The sequence below is a fragment of the Mustela putorius genome, unplaced genomic scaffold (assembly GCF_011764305.1).
Source record: "Mustela putorius furo isolate JIRA1106 unplaced genomic scaffold, ASM1176430v1.1 tig00000743_pilon_pilon_pilon, whole genome shotgun sequence".
Lineage (NCBI taxonomy): Eukaryota > Metazoa > Chordata > Mammalia > Carnivora > Mustelidae > Mustela > Mustela putorius.
Window position 1 is genome coordinate 5,624,501 of NW_025421464.1, and position 22,767 is coordinate 5,647,267.

The 22,767-nt window shown below is 53.7% G+C and overlaps 2 protein-coding genes across 3 annotated transcripts in view; both read left to right on the top strand.

Moving 5' to 3' along the window:
• The window catches only part of LOC123393137 (translation initiation factor IF-2-like), a 57,824-nt gene extending 37,628 nt beyond the window's left edge, over positions 1–20,196 (top strand). The window contains exons 3-4 of the mRNA XM_045084218.1: positions 19,316–19,531; positions 20,002–20,196. Coding sequence (XP_044940153.1) covers positions 19,316–19,531; positions 20,002–20,196 — 411 coding nt within the window. The remainder of the gene's footprint in view (positions 1–19,315; positions 19,532–20,001) is intronic.
• DLGAP4 (DLG associated protein 4) overlaps positions 19,406–22,767 on the top strand; it is a 136,483-nt gene continuing 133,121 nt past the window's right edge. For both annotated transcript variants that reach the window (XM_004746498.3, XM_004746497.3), the window contains exon 1: positions 19,406–19,531. The gene's annotated coding sequence lies outside the window, so the exon portion shown is untranslated. The remainder of the gene's footprint in view (positions 19,532–22,767) is intronic.

Below are 22,767 nucleotides of genomic sequence, written 5' to 3' on the forward strand. Positions count from 1 at the left end.
CAAAGATCAGAAGCTTCAGATCCAGGGGCCTCCACACACTTGCTGTGTGACCTGGGGCAAGTCACTCCTCCTCTCAGACTCCTCTGTGATAAAGTGGGGTACAGGATGATTCCTGTCTGCACACTGTGAGGACCTAGGAGGCTGAACGTGTGGCCCCTCAGAGAGTAATGGGAGTACCTGTTGACTGAATGGGGAGTGGGAAAGGCAGGGGAGACAGGTGTGTAGGGACCTCTCAGGGTCAGGAGAGTCTGTTAGGGGCTGGGCACTTCAGCCTAGCATGTTCCCCCACCTTGAAGGCCAGGCCCAGCTCCTGCAAAGCTGCCTTGTATCTGCCTGGATATGGCCAATGTTGATTAATGGCCACAAAATGCCTAGGCGCCAGCAGCTGCCCTGTTCCATGAAATCAAATATGATTTATGGGATTGGGGCCCTCGGAAAGCAACTGTCTGAGCTTGGAGAAGCCTCAGAAAAATGGGTCAGCGCAAGGCAGGGCCTGGAAGGAGGCCACCCTGGCCAACTGGAAGGGGCTCAAAATTGGCTCCTCTGTCCCATGGTCCTGGTGGGGAAACTGAGGTTCATGGAGGGCAGGGGACATGTCCAAGGTCACTCAGCTGAGGGATTCCTCACTGTCAGGACTCTGCCTCTTGCATCCAGACAGAGACATACCCCAGGCTGCCTGGCGCACACGTTTTGTTCTCCTGTTATTTGCAGGCGAGAGGCTTCTTCCTCCGATTAGCAGCAGAAACCAAAAGCCAGAGCCATTGCATGGGGTTGGGAAGTACTTTAGACTTCAGGGTGGCCAGGGAAGGCCTCTCAGAGGAGGTGACACTTATTCTAAGCCCTGAAGGATGGGAGGAACCAGTCATTTGTGTGAGTGCTGGGGGAGACTGAGCCAGGTGGGAGACCAGCAGGGCCATGAGCTAGGAGGTGGGACAGAGGCTGGTTTGTTCAGGGAAGAGTCAGGAGGACAGGTGACTGCTGGGGCTGAATGAGGGGGCAAGGAAGGGGAAGTGATGCCGGTGAGAGAACAGGGGCTGATCAGACCCCGTGAGGTTTTATGGGCCCCAGCTAGGAGTGTGGCCCTTACCTAAGGGCGCCAGGAGGGCTCTAGCAGCTCTGTTTTACATTTTCCAAAGACACCTCCCACCTTGATGTGAAAGAGAATTGGGGTGGGCATGTGGGAAAAGGGGAGTCTGGGAAGGCAGCTGCTGCAGACTTTGGGGCAAAAGTAGCTAAGGAAGACCCAATCCTGGAGCTGGGATTTTCCCCGGGATTCCTCCTTTAAGCTTCTCAACCCCCTGTGGGCAGTGACCAATTCTAATGTCTCAAAACCCATTCCAGTCCATGATCTGCTTGATGCCCCATACTAAGGCCCAGAAACCCCGTTTCATAGAGGCAATACCACATCAGACCAACTTTGTAACTTGCCCAAGGTCACCCAAGCTTAGAAGGAACAGAGCTTGGGTAGGAAGCCAGGTTTCTGGCTTAATACCTCACTTTCCCCTTATCCCCACCAGAGATAAAGGCTGCACCTTCTTATTGGGGGGTGGGGAATGAGGGTTTTGAGGCTGCCAGGAGCCCCCTGTTGGGCGGATTTGAGCTATATCTGTGAGTGCATGCTTGCCTGCACGCACTCCATGCAGCAGGAAATTTGGGACGGGAACAGCTTGGGTCCATGTCTGGGTCTTCTCTTTCCTGGGAAACCAGGCCAGAGCTAGAGGGGCCCCAGCAGCGCTGCCCTGGCCCCGCCCTCTCCGCAGCACTGGGATGCCTGCTGGCAAGGGCACTGGTGGATATGGAGTGGCTGCTAGCCTGTGGCCACAGCTGGCACACATTGTCCCCAGCCACTTCGTGTCTCTGCCTTTGACAGAGGACCCTCCAGCAGGGCAGAAGGATCACTGTAGAGGGTACTGCCTGCCTGCAGTTCTAGCTGCTGTGGACATGGGGGTGTCCGGTTCACCTTGCTGAGGGGAGTCTGACTTGCAGCAGTAGGAAGAGATCTGACTGAGAGGTGGGATCTTGGGTTTTCTGGGGACTTGTAAGTTCGGACTCTCTCTGGTCCTGGTCCATAGTTTCCCCATCTGGACAGTGGGAGTGGAGTGGAATAGACTCAGTGGTTTCCAAAGTTCACTGGTCTGAATCTCTGCTCCCCACTTCACTAGCTCTGTGATTTTGGGCAACTGACTTCACCTGTCTGTGCTTCAGAATGTTCATCTATATTCTTACCCCATTTTAGTGTACTACTTTATAGAATTTCTGTGAGTAGAAGCAAGTAAAATTCTTGGAAGACCAGGCACACAGCAGCACCCACTACAGTTAGCCTCCCAGAATAGGAGGCACACAATCTAACAGTAATGGCCAGCATTCCCATGGTCCCCTCCACGCACCATGGGAATGTATTGCCTCTGCATTCACTCTTCACTTCAGACTCCTGAAGTCAGTGTGGTTACTGTGCCCATTTTTACATTAAGGGAACGGAGGCGCAGAGAGGCAAAGGGCTCCCTTGAAATCACACTGCTGGAAAATGTGGAGCCCTGGTCATAGTCCTCTGCCTATCCCTAGGCACTCATTTTCCTTCTTGAATTCCTAGCCCCCAGCAGAGCTGGCTGTCCTGGGGGGAGGGGATCCAGTCTCAAAAGCCTTGCTGGCGTTTCAGCACCATGGACAGCACACCCAGTGGCTGTGCGCCGCAGTCCTTTTCATGGGTTTGGGCCCTCCACTTCATCCTAACCACGTGGAGACAGCAGGGCTCTGGATGAATTAGCAAAGCCAAGTGTCTGTCCCTTCCACTGGCTCAGTGAGTCTGCTGGATGTAGAGACTGTTCCTTCTGGAAGAGGAGGAGCCAAGGAACCACTTCCAGGTCCCAGCATCAACATCTCCCCATCCTAGGTTCTGGCATCATTGTAACAATGGGTGGCAGGTACATTCCCAAAGGCCCAGCACTAAGAACACCAGGTTCACTTGGTCTTGGGAAGCCCAGAGGCTGAGTTCGAAGGGTCCACTGCTCCTCTCCTGACTGCTGACTGTGCAGTCCTTCCAGTCCACTGACTCTGCTTTGCTCTGCTTTCCTTCTAGTCCACTGTACAGAAGAGGAAACAAAGGTGCAGGGAAAAGAAGGTTGGGTTCCTAGGATGTGGCAGCTGGAAAGTTCTTAGGGCTCAGCTGGCCCCACTGCTCCATTATATAGATGAGAAAACTGAGGCAAAGGGATCATCCTCAGGGAGATCTGCAGTAGGTTAACTCCCCTCTCCCCCACCCCCAGCAATTGCCTTCTGGAAGAATCACTTCTTTTCCAATCTCACAAGTGCTATAATTTGAAAGTATGTGCTGTTTGTGTGTTTGGTGTCTCTTCCCTGCTAGAGACAAACTGGGGACAGGCCATTTGTTCATGGCCATTTCCCAGGGCTGGTGGACACCGAGGTGGTTAGAGTGTGGACTCTAGGGCCAGCTAACCTGGCTTCAAATCCCAGCTCTTTCACTTACTGGCTGTGAGGCCTCAGGCAGGTCACTCCTCTCTAAGCCTTAGTTTCTTCATCTGTGAAACAGGAGAATGATGGCACCTGCCCAGCAGGATTGTTTGAAGATTTGCTCAGAGGATATGAGCACTGAGCCTTGCATGTGATGAGTGCTGGTCAATGTCGGCTGTTGTCTTTTTTGCTGATTGCTGCGTGCTTAATAAATGGCTGGCTTAGTCTGTAGAGCATGCATCTCTTGATCTCGGGGTTGTGAGTCTGAGCCCCACTTTGGGTGTAAAGTTTACTTAAAAATAATAAACGGTGAATGAAGGAATAGAATCTGCCTGCCAGCCCCCATCAGAGGGCTTTCCTTTAGGATTTCAGGGACACCTGCTTCCTAATTCTGTTACATTTGTTTCATTCTAGTGGACATTTGCCTTGAAATTTAACATGCATTGGAATCCCTTGGAGAGACTTGACAATGCAAATCCCTGGTCCAGGGGATCCAACCCTGTCTGGACAGAGTCCAGGGTCTATATTATTCTGGGCACCCCATGCTTATCATCTGTGGTAGGAAGTTGTTGTGGTTACCTTGAGATCAGTGAGGAACGGCCCAGCAGCCATAGGTGGGGCGGGCCGATGAGACAGCCTTGCTTGTTCTCTGCTGGACTTTGGGCCTCATTCCACAGGCACGAGAAGCCTGAGCAAGTGCTATTCTCAGAGGAGGAGCCATCAGGGAAGGCCTCCTGGAGGTAGTGGTGTTTCTAGCAGGCCTTGAAGAGTGGGGAGGATGTTGCCCAGCTGAGATTGGCAGATGGCATCGTGAATGGGGAAGCAGCACGCACAAAGTGATGGAGGCAGGAAAAACAGGTTGTGCCTGGTGTGTGGTGTGGGATGAGCGAGTAGATGGTATATTCAGAGGAGTAGGTGGGGTGTGTCTGGATTGCCAAGGGCCTCGAATGCTGTGTCTTATACAATCCCCTTTACTCACTTTCTCTATTTTCCTTCCATCATGCCAACGTCTTCGGACCCATTTGTTTCACCTCCAACCCCAGTGATCCCCCTCCTCAGCCCCAGGGCTCTCCCACCCACCTCTGTCCTCTTAGAACTCACTCACAGCCTGACCTTGAAATGTATTCCCTATGAAATGAATCTATGCTGAAGTCACAGTGGCTGAAAACGGGTTGATTATTGAAGGGATGGGGTCCAGTAGGTGAGGGGTTCTGTCTTGTAACTGGAGCTTTCAGTACCTTGGCCCAAGGCAGGGACTCCAGAGGCAGAAACTCAGGCATGATAGAGGAACAGGAGTTGAGCGTGGCTGCGGTATCTTTCCGTGGGTCACGGTGAGGAGAGAAAGGGAAGGGACACGTCAGCTGTTCAGCATTCATCCTGCCACATAGGAGGTGTTCCACAAAGAATGTGCCCATGTCATGATTTTCCCAAGTCAGCCTTGGAGTAATTATTAACAGCTTCCCTTTCAATCTTATAAGTGTTCTTGTTTGGATAATAAAGTAAATGGTCATTGCCTCAGTAAATAATAGCTATTTCTTAGGGAGCTGAATTCTCCAATGTGTTTTAGGAGAGCAGCGTCCCCAGCATCCCCAGGAAATGGATTGCACACCAACGTCCGTACCACCTTAGCTCCGTTTTCCTGCCTCTGGAGGAGCAACCCGACTGGGCACCATGGTGGTCACACCAACCCCTCTTCCCCACGGGCTTCCAATAAGCCAGTGCACCAGTGACTCACAGTTGCCACATTTTCAGCCTATAGGTCCCGAGTGGCTGTTTGGAGGAGGTACCTGGGGATAGGAAAGCAATCTGCACAGGGAGGCAGGAGGCAGACATGTGCCAAGCTGTTTTGTTCCCTTCCCTCACCTTGACCTTGGGCATGCCTGACCCCATCTCACTCTTGACACCAGTTTCTCATGTACTGGACAAGCAGTCCCTGCGTGGATGTGGGGGCCCAATGAGGTAGTGGGTGAGTGTCTCAGGGGGCTTGGGGAGGTGGAAGCAAGGGCCTGGGTCATGGTGAGGACAGTCCCTTCTGGGAAGGGCAGCAGGGGTGGCCCTCTGTGATCTTGTCCATCCTCCTGGCCCCGGGGACATTCCCTCCCTTTACCAGCACCTGCACCATCCTGACACTCTGGAGACTCAGAATTTAGCTTCCTCAGTTGTCTAGATTTACAGGTGACTGATAAAAATGTGTACCTCACTTTCCCGGTCTGTAAAATGGGGCCAAGATGACTTACTTGTTATGTCTGTGGGGAGAATCAGATGACATGCTGGCTGGCAAAGGGCTTCCCCACTATACCAGCAGGTGGGGAGGGGACGGGTGGTAACATCCCTTTGTTCCCACAAGCATCAGCGCCGGCCTCTGCACAGGCTTCTGCACACAGTAGGTGATTATTAAGAGCTTCCCACCAGCAGATGACAAGGAGGTGAGGTGCTCTGAGGGGGTTCCATCTCCCCTTTGCCAGAGGGGCCAGAGGGGGACGCCGGCGCTCACTGTCTGACCTCTCCCCCCTAGGTATGAGGTCTCTGCTGCCCCCAGAGGCCAGTCAGTGTGTGTGTGGGGGGGGGGAGCACTACTACCAGGGTGCCACCCTGCCTGTCACCTGGCAGCACCATGAGCCTCCCACGCAGGACCCCTGAAGGCATGAGGGGTCAGATGCAGGCCAGGGCAGCTAGGTTTGGGGGTGGGTGTCTGTGGGCCCAACAGATTGAAGTTTTAATCTCCCCTCTAGCACCTGCTGGCTGTCTGACCTCAGGCAAGTCATTCCAGTGCTTGGAGCTTCTGGTTGCTCCTCTGTGAAACGGGAATAATAGAGGAGAATCCCCAGAGTTGGGGGGACTGGTGGCCTGGCACAGAGGAGGGGGCTGCACCTCCTGCCGCTGCTGGGATCACTTATCTTCATGCCGACGCCCTGGATGGGGGCTGGCCTGCTGCAGTAATGGGGCTGGAAAGGGTGGGCACCCCTCAAGGCAGTGGGGCAGGTGCTAGGTGTCATTCTTTCATTTGCTCAAAGAATACTTATTGAGCACCTACTGCATGCCAGTCCCTAGGCCGGAGGGCTGGAGTTATATCGGTGGCGAAAAGAGGCTGCATTCTGTCCCAGGCTTACTTTAGGGATGGGCTCATCCAAGCCAGCCAGTAAGGATGATGTATGGCCGTGGTGGGGTAGTGGGGAGGGTGAGGGGTTAGAGAATGAGGGGAGGGTGAGAGGGAGGATCGGGGCCCAGGTCCAGGACAGCCTCTCGGAGGAGGTCACACAAGGAAGACAGGAGGCATCTGGATATCTAAGGAGAAATGCTCCCTATGGTGGAAACAGTAAGGCCTGGGATCTTTGTGGGTGATGAAGAGCAGCTGTGAGGCCAGCGTGGAGGCAACGCAGGGCTGGCGAGGAGAGTGGTGGGCAGTGAGGGCAGAGGCCGGTGTGGGGGGCCCCGTATGCCAAAGCAAGGTTCTTTGGCTTTCACTCTGAGTGAGATGAGGGCTGCCAAGAGCTTTGAGCAGAGACTTGTATCCTAACGGGACCCTCTGGTTGCTTTGTAGAGACCAGGCTGAAGGGACCAAGAGTGGAGGTGGGAGCCCGTGGGGAGGCTGGGACCAGGATAGGTGGCAGAGGTAGAGGTAGCAGGCACTGGTTGGATTCTGAAGATGATTTGAAGGTAGAGACAGCCCGATGGGTTGAGTATGGGGAGAGAGAGTAGGAAGGAGGGAGAGGTGAGGGAGAGAGAGGGTGAAGTTGGTGTTAAAATCCTCAAGGCTGACTGAGGTCACCTGTGCTGGCAGAAAAGGGGACCGAGCCAGGATCCCTCATGGTCATTTCACGTGGGACACATTTCCCTGGAAGCGTGTGCGGTGAACTGAAAATCAGGATGCAGGTCTGAGTTCTGAGCACAAGGGCATGAAGAAGCATAAAAGCGTTTCCATCATGAAAACCTCCGGAAGGCGCCACAGAAATGAGCTGGGAAGTCAGGAGGCTCAGGGTCTGTGCTGGCCCCCCATGTCTGCTGTGTGGCCTTGCTTAGGCACCTTCCCTCTCTGGGCCTCTGATTCCTTTTGGAAGAGCTTGACTCTCACTCTAATGGGTTGTCCTTTAGCCATCTCCCATGGAGGTGCTGAGGCAGCCAGGAGACTCCAAGGGGCCTGCAGTTGTGGGGGGTGGGGAGGAGGGGTAGGCTGGGGGGTTCTGGGATGCTCTGAGCTGAGGGGAAGGAAGCTGGCCCAGAGAGCTGCTCCTCTGGAGCAGCTTACATACAGGGCAGCCACAGCGGAGAAAGAGGAGGGATTTGTGCAGAACCCCCCACCCCCGCCCATGGCAGGTCCTGCTGGGATGGCTGAGAAGGGGGGCGGCTCCTGGAAGCGGCTCCTGCACAGTGACTTCAGGCTGAGGCTTTGTTCCAGCAGAGTGGCTGAGCCAGCATCTGGGCTGGGCTGGGCTGTATTTCCTGGGGGCGGCTCCTCCAGGGTCCAGCATGATAAGAAGAGCCCCATTCTGCCTTCTTCCCAATACTGCCGCCTTTCTCTGCTGCTGACCTTGTAGGAACATTTGCTTATTTCCACCACAGAAGGCAGACAGATGTGTCTCCAGTAAGCACCTGTTCCCAGAACTCAGTGTGGGGCAGCCACAAGAGGCCTAGCGTTCATTGTACGGCTGGAGAAACTGAGGCCCATGTGGGAGAGCGACTCACCCTGGCCACGAGAGCAGATCTGATGCTGGAACCTGAGTCCACCACTTTGCAGTTCAGAACACTGCCCTGCCCTCCCTCATGCCTCCCACCCTCCTTTTTTGTTTTCCACACCCTTTATCTGTGGGACAAAGGGACAGGCTCTTGAGGCAGGCTGACCTGGGTGCCAGCCCCAGTTCTACCACCTATTTGCTGTGTGACCTTAGGTGAGCCATTCAGCCTCTCTGAGTCTCATTCTTCCTGTCAGCCAAATGGATATAATGATGACAACCTGTCAGGGCTGTGGGGAAGAGCAACCTAAACACTGTTTGCAGAGCTGGAAAATAGGAGGCCCTTGATAGGGACCTGTCCCATGCCCTCTGGGCTGGTGGGCATCCTGGTGATCTGGCGGGGGGAGGAGATGCCCGAGCTGAGCTGCTGGTAATACCAAGAGCTTTCCCACTGATACTTCCTGCAAAGCCCACACAGAGTCTGTCTCAGAGGGCCAGGACCCTCGGTGGGTGGGGGTGGGGTCTGGAATAAAAAACAGAGCATCAACACCCAGGAGACCAGGAGCCATCTCCCGGGCGTGAGTAGAGGTTGGCTGGGGTGTGGCGGCACAGGCCTCGGGCAGGCTGCCCGGTTCCAGGCGTGTGTGCTGGAGCTTGGAATGGCCGCCTCTGCCCCCACACTGACATGTCTCACCCTCTACCCAGCTACTCCTGTCAGGAGTGTAGACCATGGCCTCTGTCCACATTTACTTCCTGACCTGCTTCTGCCGCCTCTTCCCTGGTGCGGCCCTAGCCACCCCATTCCCTCCTGCTCCCCCGAGCCGAGCTCTTTAGGGCTTTTGGTGATGCTCACCCGACTTGATTTACGCCTCACGCTCCGCAGCCTGGAGCACGTCCCACCCCTCTGTGGTCATTCTCACCAGAGCCACCGGGACCTCCCATGGTCCACCTGGTGACCAGTTCTCATGCGCACCTGGGGCAGCGCCGTCTCCCGCAGGCTGGGCCCCCAGTAGCCCCGCCTCTCTGGCTGCCTCATCCCGGCCTTTGTGGCTTCTCTTCCTCCACCAGTCCCCTGGATGATCCAGGGCTCTGTCCCCTGCCTTCTCTCAGGCCACACCCTCTCTAGGGGACTCAGCTGTCAGCGCTTTGGTGTCTCCCTGAACACCCACAGTCCCCCCACCCCCAGTTCTGTCCCTGGCCTTTCCCCCAGAGCTCTTCTGGATGCCACTCTGATGCCCCAGAAGCACCTCCTACCCAGTGTGTCCAGAGCGACCTTGGCACTTGCCCTCAGGCCTGCCCTTGCCACTCCGTCCCCTGACGAGTCAGTGGCACCGCTGTCCTCTGTGTGGACACTGGTGGTTATGCCACAGCAGTCCCTTTGTCCCCATCAGCCTTTTTAAAAAACAGCTTCACTGAGATGTCGTTTATATACCATAAAGTTTGCCTAAGAATTCATTTTGAGTTTTATCAATGTATACAGTACGCAGCCATTACCACAACCCCGAATTTCTTTGTGCACATTTGCAGTCATTCCCTACTCCCATGCCAGGCCCCAGGCAACTGCTGATCTGTTTTCTGCCTCTTTGGTTTTGTCTTTTCCTTTTCTAGAAAGTTCATTTAAATGGGAACATGTGTAGTCTTTTGTATGTCTAGCTTCTTCCACTCAGCATATTGGTTTTTATGTCCATCTCTCTGTTGCCCCTCTCAGTGCTTCGTTCCTTCTTAATGCTGAGTAATAGTCCGTGTTACGGATATATATATGTAAAACATTCATACGTATGTATTCGTGTATATAATGTAATATGTATATGATATTTTGTTTATTTGTTCACTGGTTACAGGCATTTGAAATTTTGGCTATTACAAATAATGCTGTTATGAACCCCTACAAGTCTTTATGGGGTGTTAGTTAACCTTAACAATAAAAGTTGTTTTACCAGCAAAAATGGGTTGACTCAGGAATAGCAGAGGATTGCAATTCAGGACACGCAAGCTATGGCAGAATGAAAACCCTGATTGAACTGTGCCTGATGTCCACTCGAATTCTGAACTTTCTCTGTTACGTAGGTTAACCCATTTTATTGTTAAAGCTTGAGATGGCTTTTGTTGTTGTTTTTGTTGTTGTTTGTAGCTCAGAGGTTGGCAGACTCTGGCCATGACCAACCTGTTATTATAAAAAAAAAATTGCTGTCATAACACAGCAATGCCCATTCATTTATGTATTGTCTTTGACAACTTTGGTGAACCAAATGGCCCAAAAGCCCAAAGTACTTATGATATTGTAGCCAGAAGCTTAGTGTTCAATATATGCCCACAGTCACACAGGACAGAAGCCCGGCAATCATCACCGACTCCTCCCTCTACCTCACCCTCCACATCTAATGAGTCCCAGGTCTGATGTATCTTACAGTCTGTCTCCTGGTTCTGTCTGCTGGCCTGCAGCCCCAGTGCTCCTGTCCTAGGTGAGCCACTGTCAGCAATCACCTGGACCATGGTGGCCACCTCTGTGCTGCCCCCCATAGTTGCAGGCTGATCTTGCTCCCATTCAAACTTGCTGAGCCCTTGGACTCCCACTGCTCCCAGGGTAAAGGCCACCCTCCATGGACTGGCACTGCAGGACCCTCGTGATCAAGTGACAACCTGTGTTTCCAGCCCTGGCTCCTTCCCTATCCTTCCCTGGAGTCCAGACACCAGCCCCTGACCTGTGCAGAGGTCCTCACCATTGCTTAGACACAGCATGCTTTTTCTCTCTTCCTCCTGCCATCAACTCCCTTCCCGACTCTGTCTGCCCAGTACACTCCTATGCATCCTCTGAGGCCCAGCCCGAGTCTCCCCTCCTTTTTGGTATTTTTATAATCAGGCTGGTCAGGGCTCCTGGGGGCCCCTGGGCCTCCTTCCAGGGCAGCTTCTGTCATATTGGACGGCTGTACTATTTACGTATTTGCCACTTCCCCTGACTCATTCACCTCCTTGTTCTCAGCTTGGCCCGGCTTGGGGCCACACACAAATAAAAGGGGCTCAAGAAATGTTTGTGGGACACAATATCCCCTACCTTCTGCTCCCAGGGCACCCTAAGGAATCAGAGGGGCTCCAGGCCAGTTGAGGCTTTACACGAGGGAAATCTGGGCTCAGTGTTAACAAGGGGGGATGGCAAGGCTGGAACTGCCTGGGCCCCGCAGGCAGGAACGTCTGCAGGGAGTGCACAGAAGGACAGAATGAACCAACCCTGAGCTCAGAGAAGGATTCAGAGAGAGAAAAGTAGGACAGGCGCACATGGGCCCCGAGAGTGCCAAATAGACAGGAAGGGATTATGGGGAGATGTCATTAAAATGAACACCCCCATGGCCTCCGGAAGTCATCCCGGCCAAGGAGAGGCCAGATGGCCAGTGAGGGGGCCACTGGATCCCATCAGAGCTGCCACAAAGTTTAGGGGTTCACAAAACTGGACCTTCAAAGGATTCAGAGACTATCTCATTTCCAGATCCTAGACCGGAAGCAAATTTGCGTACCAGCTGGCTGAGTCGCCGGTAAACCCTCCCAAGAAACAGCAGGGAAAGATTCAGGGGAGCACTGGCCAGCTTGGCTTCCAGGTCTCAAAGCTTCAGGCTGGGGCCCTCATTCAGTGCTCATTCCAGAAGTGTCTGCTGATGTGAATCTAGTGCACAGAAAACCAGAATCCAGGCCAGGCCGAACTTCCTCTCAGGGCTATAGGGAGGCACAAAAGGGCTGTGGCATAAGGGCTGTGGATGTGAACGTGACTTCCAGGCTCTAAGATGCTGGGACACCTAGAAGTGTCCCCTCCTCTGGGCAGCCTTCCTGGACTCCACCACTAAGTTAGTTACTCTGTCCTCGTGGCTCTCCAGACTGTGTATAAACCTTGTCCTTGTATCCATCTGCTCCATCACAGACCCTAATATAGGGCACGTCCCCTCACTTGACTGAGATCCTTGGGGAGTGGGACAAATGTGTCAGTCTTCCACATCTGGCTTGGTGCCTAGCTCAGAGCAGGAGTTCGGCAACTAGTTTTTGAATGACCTCGAATCATAAAGAAGCAGTTAACTTGTGGATGCTGGATATCCTCTGTTTATAAAAGCAGAGATGACGTGGTACAGGGTAGAAATCTAACAAAATGACAAAACGGTTTGTGAGTTGTGGCTTAAGAAGTGGGCGTATCTAGAAGTATAATCTCAGTGAGGTTGCTAACAGCTGTCTCATGCTGGCCAATAGCACAGGCACAAGGGACGAGTGGCTATTAAATTTAATATTAAAATTAAATTAAAAATTCAGTTCTTCTGTTGTGCTGGTCCCATTTAGGGCCCTCAGTAGCCATGTGGGGCTTGCGGCTACTAGTGGACATGCACGTGAGAACGTCTCCCATCATTGCAGACAGCTCTCCCGGACATACTCCTCAGTACCTTGAAAATTCATGTCCAGGCATTATCTTGGGCCTTGATAATTTGTGGGGGTGGGGAGTGGGGCTTCCAAGATTTCAGGGAGACAGCAGGGGCTCTGGAGACAGACCAGCTCAGCCATTACTTGCACAGACTGAGGCAAAGGCCCTTCTGTCTCCTCTCAGAGGCTCTGTATTCTCATCTGCAGAATGGGCGGCTGTACACCAGAGCAGGGCCATGAGGGTGAGGGGAGAGAGCTGTGTAAAGGGCCTCTCACCTCTCTCCATGAAGAGCAGGAGCTGTCCCCTAGAGCTGTGTCATAGAGCGGAGAGTTTGCCTGAGTCAAAAAACTCTCAGTAGGGAAGCCCCCTAGGCCCTTATCTTGGGGCTTAAATGCCCATGCTCCTCAAAATTAGGGGCAAGGCATGCTGGAATTCATCCCAGCTCAGGAGCCAGCCTGGAGCACTGATGGGCATGGTTATGTGGGGGTGGTTCCCAGAGGAAGGCAAGCCTAGAGCTGATTACGCTGCCCCCGGGGCCAGCCAGAGCCTGGGAAACCCTGGGCAGGGACAATAAAGCTCATTCCAGAGTCTCCCCCTGCTGAGGAGAAGGCTTTGCCGTCTAGATCAGCACGCACTTTCTCTCTATAAAGCTCTCTGTTGTCTACCAGCTGACTAGAGGATATCCATGAGGAAAATACGAGCAATAATAGCGACTATATTTGCTGAGCATTTTCTATATGCTAGGCACTCCGCTAAGAGACATAATATGTGTATGCATTAGCTCATTTAGTACTTTGTAATAGGTGTATCATTATTCCCATTTTACAGATGGGGAGCACTGAGGTCATTTGTTCAAGGTCACAACTATGACTTGAGAGAGCTGGCTGGGGTCTGACCAAAGACTGTGTATCTCAAGTCCCTGCTTTGGATAAAGTGCAAATGCCTCTGCTGGTCTGGAAGGCCCCCTGCAGAGCCAGCCTCAGTCGGCCCCTCCTCCTTCAGCTCTGTTGCTCCCCACCTGTCTGGCCAAGTGTTTCAGACACCCGACGTGTCTCCTTCCTGTGCCCATGCCCATGCTCTTGTTTATCCCTCGACCTAGATGTCCCCCCACACCTTCCCTCCACCCTCCACAGACTGTGTTCACCCTTCGAGACCCAGTTCTTGTGTGTGCATCTGGAGGCCAAGGGCTGGGTCTGAGCCATCCTTGGGTCACAGTCCCCAGAACATTGTTTGGAGCACTAGAAAGCTCAGTAAATTATGGTGGCGGATGGGTGGTGGGTGAGTGAGTAAACGGAGGGATGACTAGAGCGGATGGATGGCGAGTCAGGGGCAAGTTGGGAATGTGGGTGGCATGGATGGGTGCATGGGTGGATGAGAGGCTTGTACTCAGATGCCCTGAGCGGGGATGGGGCCCGAACCCAGCACAGAGCACTGGGCCTGGAGAGAAGCAGTGGTGTGACAGATATCTCGGGGCAAAATCAGCGAGGCCTGGGAGGGCTGAGGGGCAGGCAGGGGGTCCCGAGAGATGCCCAAGTTTCTAGCTTGGAGGCTTGGGAAGATCCTGGCATTATCAGGGATGAGTGGTTTGGGAGAGAAGGTGATGAGTCCTTTTTGGACCTGGGGGCCTGAGGAATCAATGGACAGAAAGTCCAGGAGGCAGCTGGGGAGATGAGACTTGGTCGGGTTCAGGAGCAAGGTCAGGCCACACAGAGAGACTGGGGAGGTCAGTGTGGATTCAGGACTAAGGGTGGGAGGACAAGTTCCCAGAGGAAACAGGAACCGTAGTCCCTGGGGGCAGAAGAGCCAGAAGGGCCAGCGTGTGCTGTCATGGTGGGAACGTCTATAAATCATTGCAGGTGGTATGTTCTGGGCAGCCAATGAGGAGGGGGTCCAAGCAGGAGATTCAGTGCTGGAAGTGGACCGTGAAGGGTGGCAAGTTGGTTTTGAGCAGCCTGGGGAGTGGTTACCCTGAGCAGGGAAACCATGCAGGCAAAGGCAGAGAGCAGGAAATGAGCAAGTAAGGTCTATGTGCTCTGAGGGCCTCAGGCCAGCAGCAGTCAGCTGGAGAGCAGGAGGGTCAACACCTTTCCTCTGCCTTGTCGGAAACTCCAGCCTCGCTGCCCCCAGCTGGCACAGCCTCCAGGGCCTGGGAGGACTCCGCAGGAATCTGGGAACTGTGTCACTTCGGACAAGTGACCTCCCTTCTCTGGGCCTCATTTAGCTCATCTGGAACCTGGAGTCAGTAACACCTGACTGGTTTGCTGAGAGGAGAAAACCAGACATGGGGGGTGTGGAAAGCCCCAGTGCCTGTGTGACTCTATAAATGCTATTTTTTAGCTGCCCTTTTTTTTTTTTTTAATTTCAATTCCACTCCACAAATATTTATTGAGCTAAAAAAGTCCTGTGCAAATCTGTTTGGTAAACTAAATTTTTATACAACAAATACCATTTTACCTGGGCCTGGGGTAGCAAAGTTGGGGAGGCTTTTCATTATTTGAAGCACCCTAGGGTGAATTCTTCTGAAAAGTCCCCATCGGTTTGTTTTTTTGAGTCAGTGAGGATTTGGGCTTCTCAAGCCTGCAGAGTGAGGCTTTCATTTGTTTCCCCGTGTGTTTTGAAAAGATCCTCCTGGCTGCAGCCCAGAAGATGAATTAAGGGAGGCAGCAGGCTGCCCAGAGAGGAGGCTGGTGCAGTGATCTCAACAAGATGTTGTGGTGGCCAGGATGGGCTAGTGACTTGGGATAGAGAAAAGGGAGCTGAGAGATGTTTAGGAGGTTCCTAAGAAAGAGGACATGGTCTAGGGTTTTACAAAAAAGAGGGTGAGCGAGAAGGAGGAGGGAGTATGGGAGCCTCTTGGCTTCTTGGCTACCAAAGAGGGTGAGCTGGTTCCAGGTGCCCAGTTAGCCAATGCTGGAAGAGAGCAGGGTCTCCAGGGAAGGTCCCACACAGGGCCATGGGCACATACACTGAGGTGTAGGCAGCAGGCTGAGCCGCTAGTTAGGAATTTGGCTGTGCAGACCCGGAGCTCTGAGGGACAGGCTGGGTTGGAGACAGAAATGCCTGTGGACCGGGAACCCCAGAGCTTGCGACACTTAGTCAATAAATATTTATTCAGCCTTGAAAAAATTTGTTGAGTGAAATCTTCACTGAGCCCCTCCACACCAGGTGCTGGGCCAGGCACAGGGATTCTGGCAATAAACTGAATCCACAAAACTCTCTGCCTTGTGGGGCCGGCATTTTAGTGGGAGGGGCAGGAGGTCATCAGATAGATTCCCCGTTCACATCCCCTGTTGTGTGGTGACGCGTAGAAGAAGGACAGCAGAGCGGGCAGGCTGGGCGCGGGGTGTGGTGGGGGAGCTCTTGGCGGAGGGAAGGTCACAATAGCCACCCACAAGGAGGTCGCATTCACTGAGTCATGGAAGCCCCACAGCAGCTTTCTGAGGAAGCTGCTGTCATTATCCCATTGCAGAAAGGAGTGACTGAGTCACGGAGAAGCTGAGAAGCTTGCCCAAGTTCACTCAGGGCTGTAACTGGCAGACCCTAGATGTTTACCTCAAGCCCATGTTCTTCGGTGAAGAGTCTTAACCACTCTGCCGGACTGCCTCTCGTCAACAAGGTCAGGTCTCAGCAAAGTCCTAAAGGAAGAGAGGGGGTCGGGTTTGCAGACATCTGGGCGACCAACATTCCAACTGCTAGAAGAGCAGGTATGAGGGCTCGGGGACAAGAATAGGCCTGGCGTATTTGGGAAATTGCACAGAGGCAAGGGGAGTGAGCAAAGAGGAAAGAGGAGATTGGTGGTGGTGGAGGGGGTCATCTGTGGCATCTGTAGGGTCGTTAGCTTTTACTTGAGGTAAAGTAAGGCTGTGGAGGGCTTAGGTTTGAGCAGAGGAGCGGAGGGCCTGACTTGTGACTTGTGTTTTTAGATAATAGAGGACAGGTCTAATCCTGGCAGCTGGTGGTGGCTCTGTCCATGGTGCTGGTAGCAACGCAGGTGTTGCATCAGGAGGCGTTGTGAGGGCTGGGATGTGGACGGTGGAGGAGAGAGAGGTGTTAGGAGAGGCTCAGGCCAGAGCAGGTTCCTTCGACCAAAACAGGTGTGGGAGGAGACACTTCACAAAGTGCTTTCCATGTCCATTATCCCTTCATCCCAGCCTATGTGCACCCATTACCGCTGGCCACTCTCTGAAAGAGGCGTGGAGACTTCTGGAAGTTACGTGACTTTCTCAAGATCATTCAGCCAGAGTGTGCTGGAGCCAGGACTGGAAGCCAGGTGTCCATCACAGGATCTGAAATTTCCATTCACTCATTTACTCAGCAAACATTTCTGGAGCAGTTCCTGCAGGCCAGGCACTGTACAGTTGACATTGATGACCAGTGATGATGGCCCTGGGCCCCATGGAGCGCCCAGTATGATGGAGGAGGCAGTGTCATCCAGCGATCACGGAAGTGATTTTCTTCTCTTGGTATAAGTGGCAAGAGGGAGAAGCCCAAGATGCCCTGGGAGCCAGTAACCAGGGAGCCAATATAGTTGGGAGATCAGGGAGGGCTTCCTGGAGGAGGTGAATGTGAAGTGCAACATGAAGACTCTGGAATAGAGGGTCTGCGGGGGATGTGGGGGCCTTCTAGGAAGATACTCTTTGGTTTCCCAGGCTGCAGCGGAAGAGTGCTGAGGGGACTGCACATTGCCTGAGGATGGCTGCCACTTTGGAAGTTGCAGAATATTTGTTAGTGTTGGATTGTTGTAACAGCTTTATTGAGATCGAATTTATATACCATGCAAGTCACCCAATTAGAGTGTACCATTTGATAGTTTTTAGCATATTCAGAGATGTGCAGCCATCAGCACAGTCCATTTTAGAACATTCTCATTATTCCAAAAAGAAACCATGAACCACTTAGCCATCACCCCGCCCCAAGCCCCCCACTGATAATCACTAATCTACTCTCCGTCCCCACAGAATTGCCTGTTCCAGACATTTTGTGTAAGTGCAATCATACCCTCTGTGGCCTTTTGTGACTGCCTCCTTTCACTTAACATAATGTTGCAGAGGTTCATCCCTGTTGGAAGTCTCAATCTTTAATACCACCAGAGCTGCAGAGACCTGAGAGGCTGTCCTGTGTGCTTCTCCCACCTGTTGTAAAGTGGGGACTCTGAGCAGGGAGGGGGCCAATGTGCTCTGGTCCTGCAGTAAGAAAGTGGGGGAAAACCCCCAGATCAGGGTCCCCGCCCTCCTGCCCTGCACAGGACACCTTCCTCTGTTACCACTGCTTCTCCCTCCGCTTTGGTTCTGGCTGACCTTGGCTACAAGTGACAACATGGTCGAGAACGCACCCTCCCAAGCACTAGCTTTCCAGGCACTGGCAATTTTCACACCCCATGGTGTATCTTGAAATCTTGTACGCGTTTGTAAGAATTTGTGTCCACTGATTCAGGACTGTTTGAGAATTTGATATTTTCTTTTTCTGCTACTTAAACATTTTTTTTTGTCCAGACAGTTATGCCTGGTTTTCCTGGTTGGTGATTTTTTCACTGGAGGAAGCAGGGCTACCTGGGGTTAAGTGCTGGGTCTTGGCATTGGATGCCCTGCCTCTTCCTCAGTGTGTGCCTGTGGGTAATTGCTGAATCTGCTTGAGCCTCAGTTTCCTCCCTTGAAAAGCAGGGATAACACGGTGAGGAGCAGTGAGGAGCACAGGTTATGGGCTTGGCACAGAGTGGATGCAGCTATAGGGAAGTTAAGAAGGCTTTCCATGTGCTTGGGGTAACCAGAAGAGGAAGGTGACCCTTCCTCACCATCAGCTGGCCCTTTCTCTGTGTTGCTACAGTGCCTCCCCTCTTAGGGGTGAGGTGGAAAGCTTGGGTTCAGATCCTAGCCCCACCTGGCTTCTCGCCCCCACGTCAGCTCCGTCTCCTCTGTGTCTGAGTCTCTCCACCTGTAGAATGAGAGGCTGAGAATCTTCCACGGAGGTCTCCAAGGTAGCCAAGAGGCTCCTGGGAGGGGGTTTGTGGATTGGAGGCGCCTCCTCCTTCTCCCAGAAGGGCCTCGCTCCTGCCGATTTAAAGTTCCAAGCAGGAGCAGTGGCACCTGTTTGGGAAAGGTGGGTGGAGAGGGACACCTGGCATCCCTCTGCCTCTTGCCCAAGATGCGTTATGTGGGAGGTGATGGGCAGCAATGCCATGAAAGGCCTCCTGCTGAGTGCAGGGAACGGGACAAAGCCTCTTCGGAGGGTCTTTCTCAGGCACATATGCCAGGCGACATGTTCTCCCTCCAGTGACCTTCTCACTCCTCATTAGCACCCCTCAGAAGAGGCACTCTTATTCCCATGGGACAGAGAGGAAACTGAGGCTCAGAAAGTGGCAGCTCCCTGTCCAGCGTCGCCCAGCGAGTTCAAACTGGGATTCAAACTCAAGCCTGTGTGACTCCAGCCCCTTTCCCCTCTCCCTGCCATCCAGGGAAAAGAAGGGAGAAGCAAGACAGTGGCAGGGAAGATTGGAGCCTTTGGAACCCTGGCTTCCTGGCTGCTGTGGGGATTCTGTGGGTGGTGGGAAAGGCATCGTAAATATGCATGACATGTAAATACGCCTCTGAAAAATAATGTGGGGGCCCACATGAGCCGGGATGCCAGAGTGCTCTGGAAAATGTAGTGTTTTACAAACACTTGGGTTTCTATGATGATCGCTCCATGGTGTCTCCCTCCCCAGCATTTCCAGGGCCGGTCCGGGCATCTCAGGGTAGAGGGTTTATTCCAGGCACCTCCTCATTGACATTCTCCCCCATTCCTACAGACGCTGGTGCCTCCCTCTCCGCCAGGTGCTGGGTGGCCAGAACTGGGTCTGTCCGGGCACTGGAGGGCCCCTGTCCCCTGCCACTTCCCGCCAGTCTCTGATTGTGTGCCCGGAGGGATGTGCGTGCCAGCCTTTGGTCCAGTGCCTGCTCCCGAGGTGACGCCTGCTGGTTCCCGACTGGTTCCCATTATCCCTCTGCGCATAGCTCCCTCGTTGGTAAGTAATGGCGTCCGCAGCCTGGGCACACAGAATCGGGGTTGCTCCCTCGCCCGCCCATGCTCTGCACGCCTGGGAGATGCCCAGCCTTCCCCCCAGTGGCGCCCACGTGCTGGCAGAGGGACCTCGGTGAGAGCTTTTCTTGGTCTGGGCTCAATTCGTAGTTCAACTGCTTGTCGTGTTCAGTCCTCCCAACACCCCAGGAGGTGGGCACAGTGATGGCGCCTGTTTTCCGGGAGGGGAAGCTGTTGGCCTGAGGGTGCGCACAATTCCCACTCCGTCAGCCTCGGAGGGTAGCTCTCGCCACACCTGAGGGGCTTGGGCCGTGGGCGACATGGGCTCAGGAAGGCGAGGGGAGCAGTGAGCCATGCTGGGAGCCACAGAGGGGCTGAAGTGAGGCCATCAGAGTTCCTGAATCTTGGGGAGCCCCCTTCTCGCCCCTCTAACCTGTTCCACCCACACTCCTCCAGTCCCCGCTAATGGGATGGGGTGGTGCACCCCGCGTCTCTCCGACCGCCCGTCTGAGGGCGCTGCAGAGCACCCACACCTGGTCCCGTCGTCCTTGGCAACAGCACGCCCCCACCCGGTGGCAGCTACGGTGCCTGACCCCCACTACCTTCCTGTACCTCACCCTCCTGCCGCCTCCGGAGGCTGCTCATGGATGAGGAAACGGAGGCTCCCAGCAGCTCAAGGGGCTTGACGGCATCACCCCTCGCCCTCAGCTGGTTTAGGATCTGCCTCCTTAGCTCTGGTGGCTTCATTCCCCAGTGGACAGCCAGCAGCGGGTACAGTGCCCCGCGCCAAATGGGTACACAGTGATAACTGTGGAAGAAAGGCAGAGGGAGAGGAGAGAAGGCGCTCTCCCCTCCCTGCACCCGGACACCAGCAGGCCCCCAGAGCCCACTGGCCTTTGGGCCAGCTGCTGGTCCCTGCTGCTCCCAGAGAGCTCGCAGGCAGCTCGGGTCAGCAGGATGGCCAGCCCCTCTGGTCTCAATTCTCTTATCTGCCAGCAGCTGCCCGGCCTCCCTGATGGGGTGGTTATGAGAAGGGAAAAGACTCGTAAATATGTATAATATGCAAATGCCATAGGATAATAAAAAGAAAACATGAAGTTTGCTGTATATAATGTATGTAGAAGGGCTTCTTCTGCAAGAAGAAGGAGCTGCACACTCGTGTAGTGCCAGCCTCATTAATAACTTGGAAATGACTCTATTAATTAGCTGCCCCCTCACCCCACTCCCCCAGACTGGCCTCCGCCTGCTGTAACGACCACAGACACCTATTGCATTTGGCTGAGATGCTGTTGCAAGAAGTGATAAGGGTATCATGGTCTGAGAGCTGTGAGTGTCTGTGGGATGTCATTTGCCAGCACTCCTGGTCATGCCCTGGGCTCTGCGTGACCTCCCCAGAGACTGAATACAGAGCTTGAGCAACCTGAACCACGGCAAGCATTTCTTGAGCAATGACTGTGGACCTGGCCTGACCCTGAGTGCTTCGTTTTCTTCTGATCTCAGTTAGACTAGCAACGACCCGTGGGAGATCGAGGCATGGGAAGATTGAGGCACATGGACCTGGGGCACAGGGCTTGGGCACCGACATCCTGGTCCTTCCTGAAAATGACCGCCATTCAGTGCCCATGCCCATCTCCCCCCACCCACCCCGCCCCGAGCCGGGCATGGCCAGAGGCACAGGACCATGGCCGCTGACATAACAGCATGCTGGCAGCCCCTGGTGTGTGTGGCCCAGTGACGGAGAACGGGATTCCTTGGCACGAGTTGGGAGAGCAGCCGTCAGCATTGTGGGAAAGATGGAGGCTCGGGTGGGAGCGAGGGAGGTGTTACTTGCTGCTATTTTGCTAACAAACTGGTTATTTAAAGATTAGCCAAAGCCAAAGTCGGGAAACCGGATGGGGAGTCTCCACACCCGGGGCAGAGGCGGCGGGGGGGGGGGGTCTGGGAGCCTGGTTGGGTCAGGACAGAGTAGCCACATGTTTTTTTTTTTTCCTTCACTTGCTTATTATTAGTAATAATAGCAACAGAGTCGGGAAAAGGATCACCTGTGTGAGGAGAGGCTAGAAGGATTGGGGGGGGGGGCACGGTAGGCTATTCATTGACCCAGGTGGTGGTGGCACAATGCTTTATTTTATGATGATTTATTGCAGTCCACATTTTTAAGAAAGATTTATATTATTTAGAGAGAGCGTGAGCCGGGGGGCGGGCAGAGGGCAAGGGCGAGAGACTCTCAAGGAGACTCCCTGCTGAGCACCGAGCCCGATGCGGGGCTCCGTCTCACAACCCCGAGATCGTGACCCGAGCCAATATCCAAGGTCAGATGCTGGACCGGCTGAACCACCCAGGCGCCCCCGCGTTTGCTTTGTGAACTTTTCCCTCTGTGTTCTATTTCATTGTCAAAAAGCTAAAAAGCAGTTCTAACATAACAGTTCCTATTTATTGAGCAATTACTAAACATCAGGCTCTTTGCTAAGTATTTTACCTCATCTTACGGAATCCTCATAGATGTTGTTACTGTGGCCATTTTTCAGAAGAAGAAATCAAGGCTCAGAGAGGCGAAGTCACTGGTTATGGGTCAGAGAATGCTCCAGGGAAGCGGGGGGAGGTGGGGTGAGAAACTGGACAGGCTGACTTGGCCATCACTACCCCATCTCGCTTCCTCTGACGAGGAAGTCTGCCCAAAAGGGCAGAAGGTTCCTGCACCTGTTCCTCCAGTGCATGTCAGCGTCTCTTGTGTTGTTAAGGCTTGGAGGGCAGGCAGGGGTCCGTGGCCATGGGCAATAGATGTGTCTGGGAGACTGACCCTGAGCAGAACATTAGCCATTTGAAGGCTAGCAATGGGCCATTCCTAGGGGCAGGCCAGCGAAGGAGGCCAGGGCATACGCAGGAATCATCCAAGATAAAAAGAGGTAATCTAGGTGAAAGAGGGTCAGCCCCAAACTCGGAACTAACTGCACGGGGACCAAACTGGCATTTCCAGAGGACCTACTCTGTGCTAAACACATTCATTATCTTTCTTAATCTTCAAAACCACCCTGCGAGATCAGTGGTATTGGCCCCATTTTACAAATAAGGTGACTAAGGCCTTGAGAGGGGAAATGACCGGCCCCAGCCCACACAGCCGGTGAGCGGGAGAGCTGCTCCATCACACTCTAGTGCCCTGTGTCCCACGCACGCAGCAAGCACTGCTTGGGGCTGGGGTCCTGGCTTGTCAGGCACCAGGCA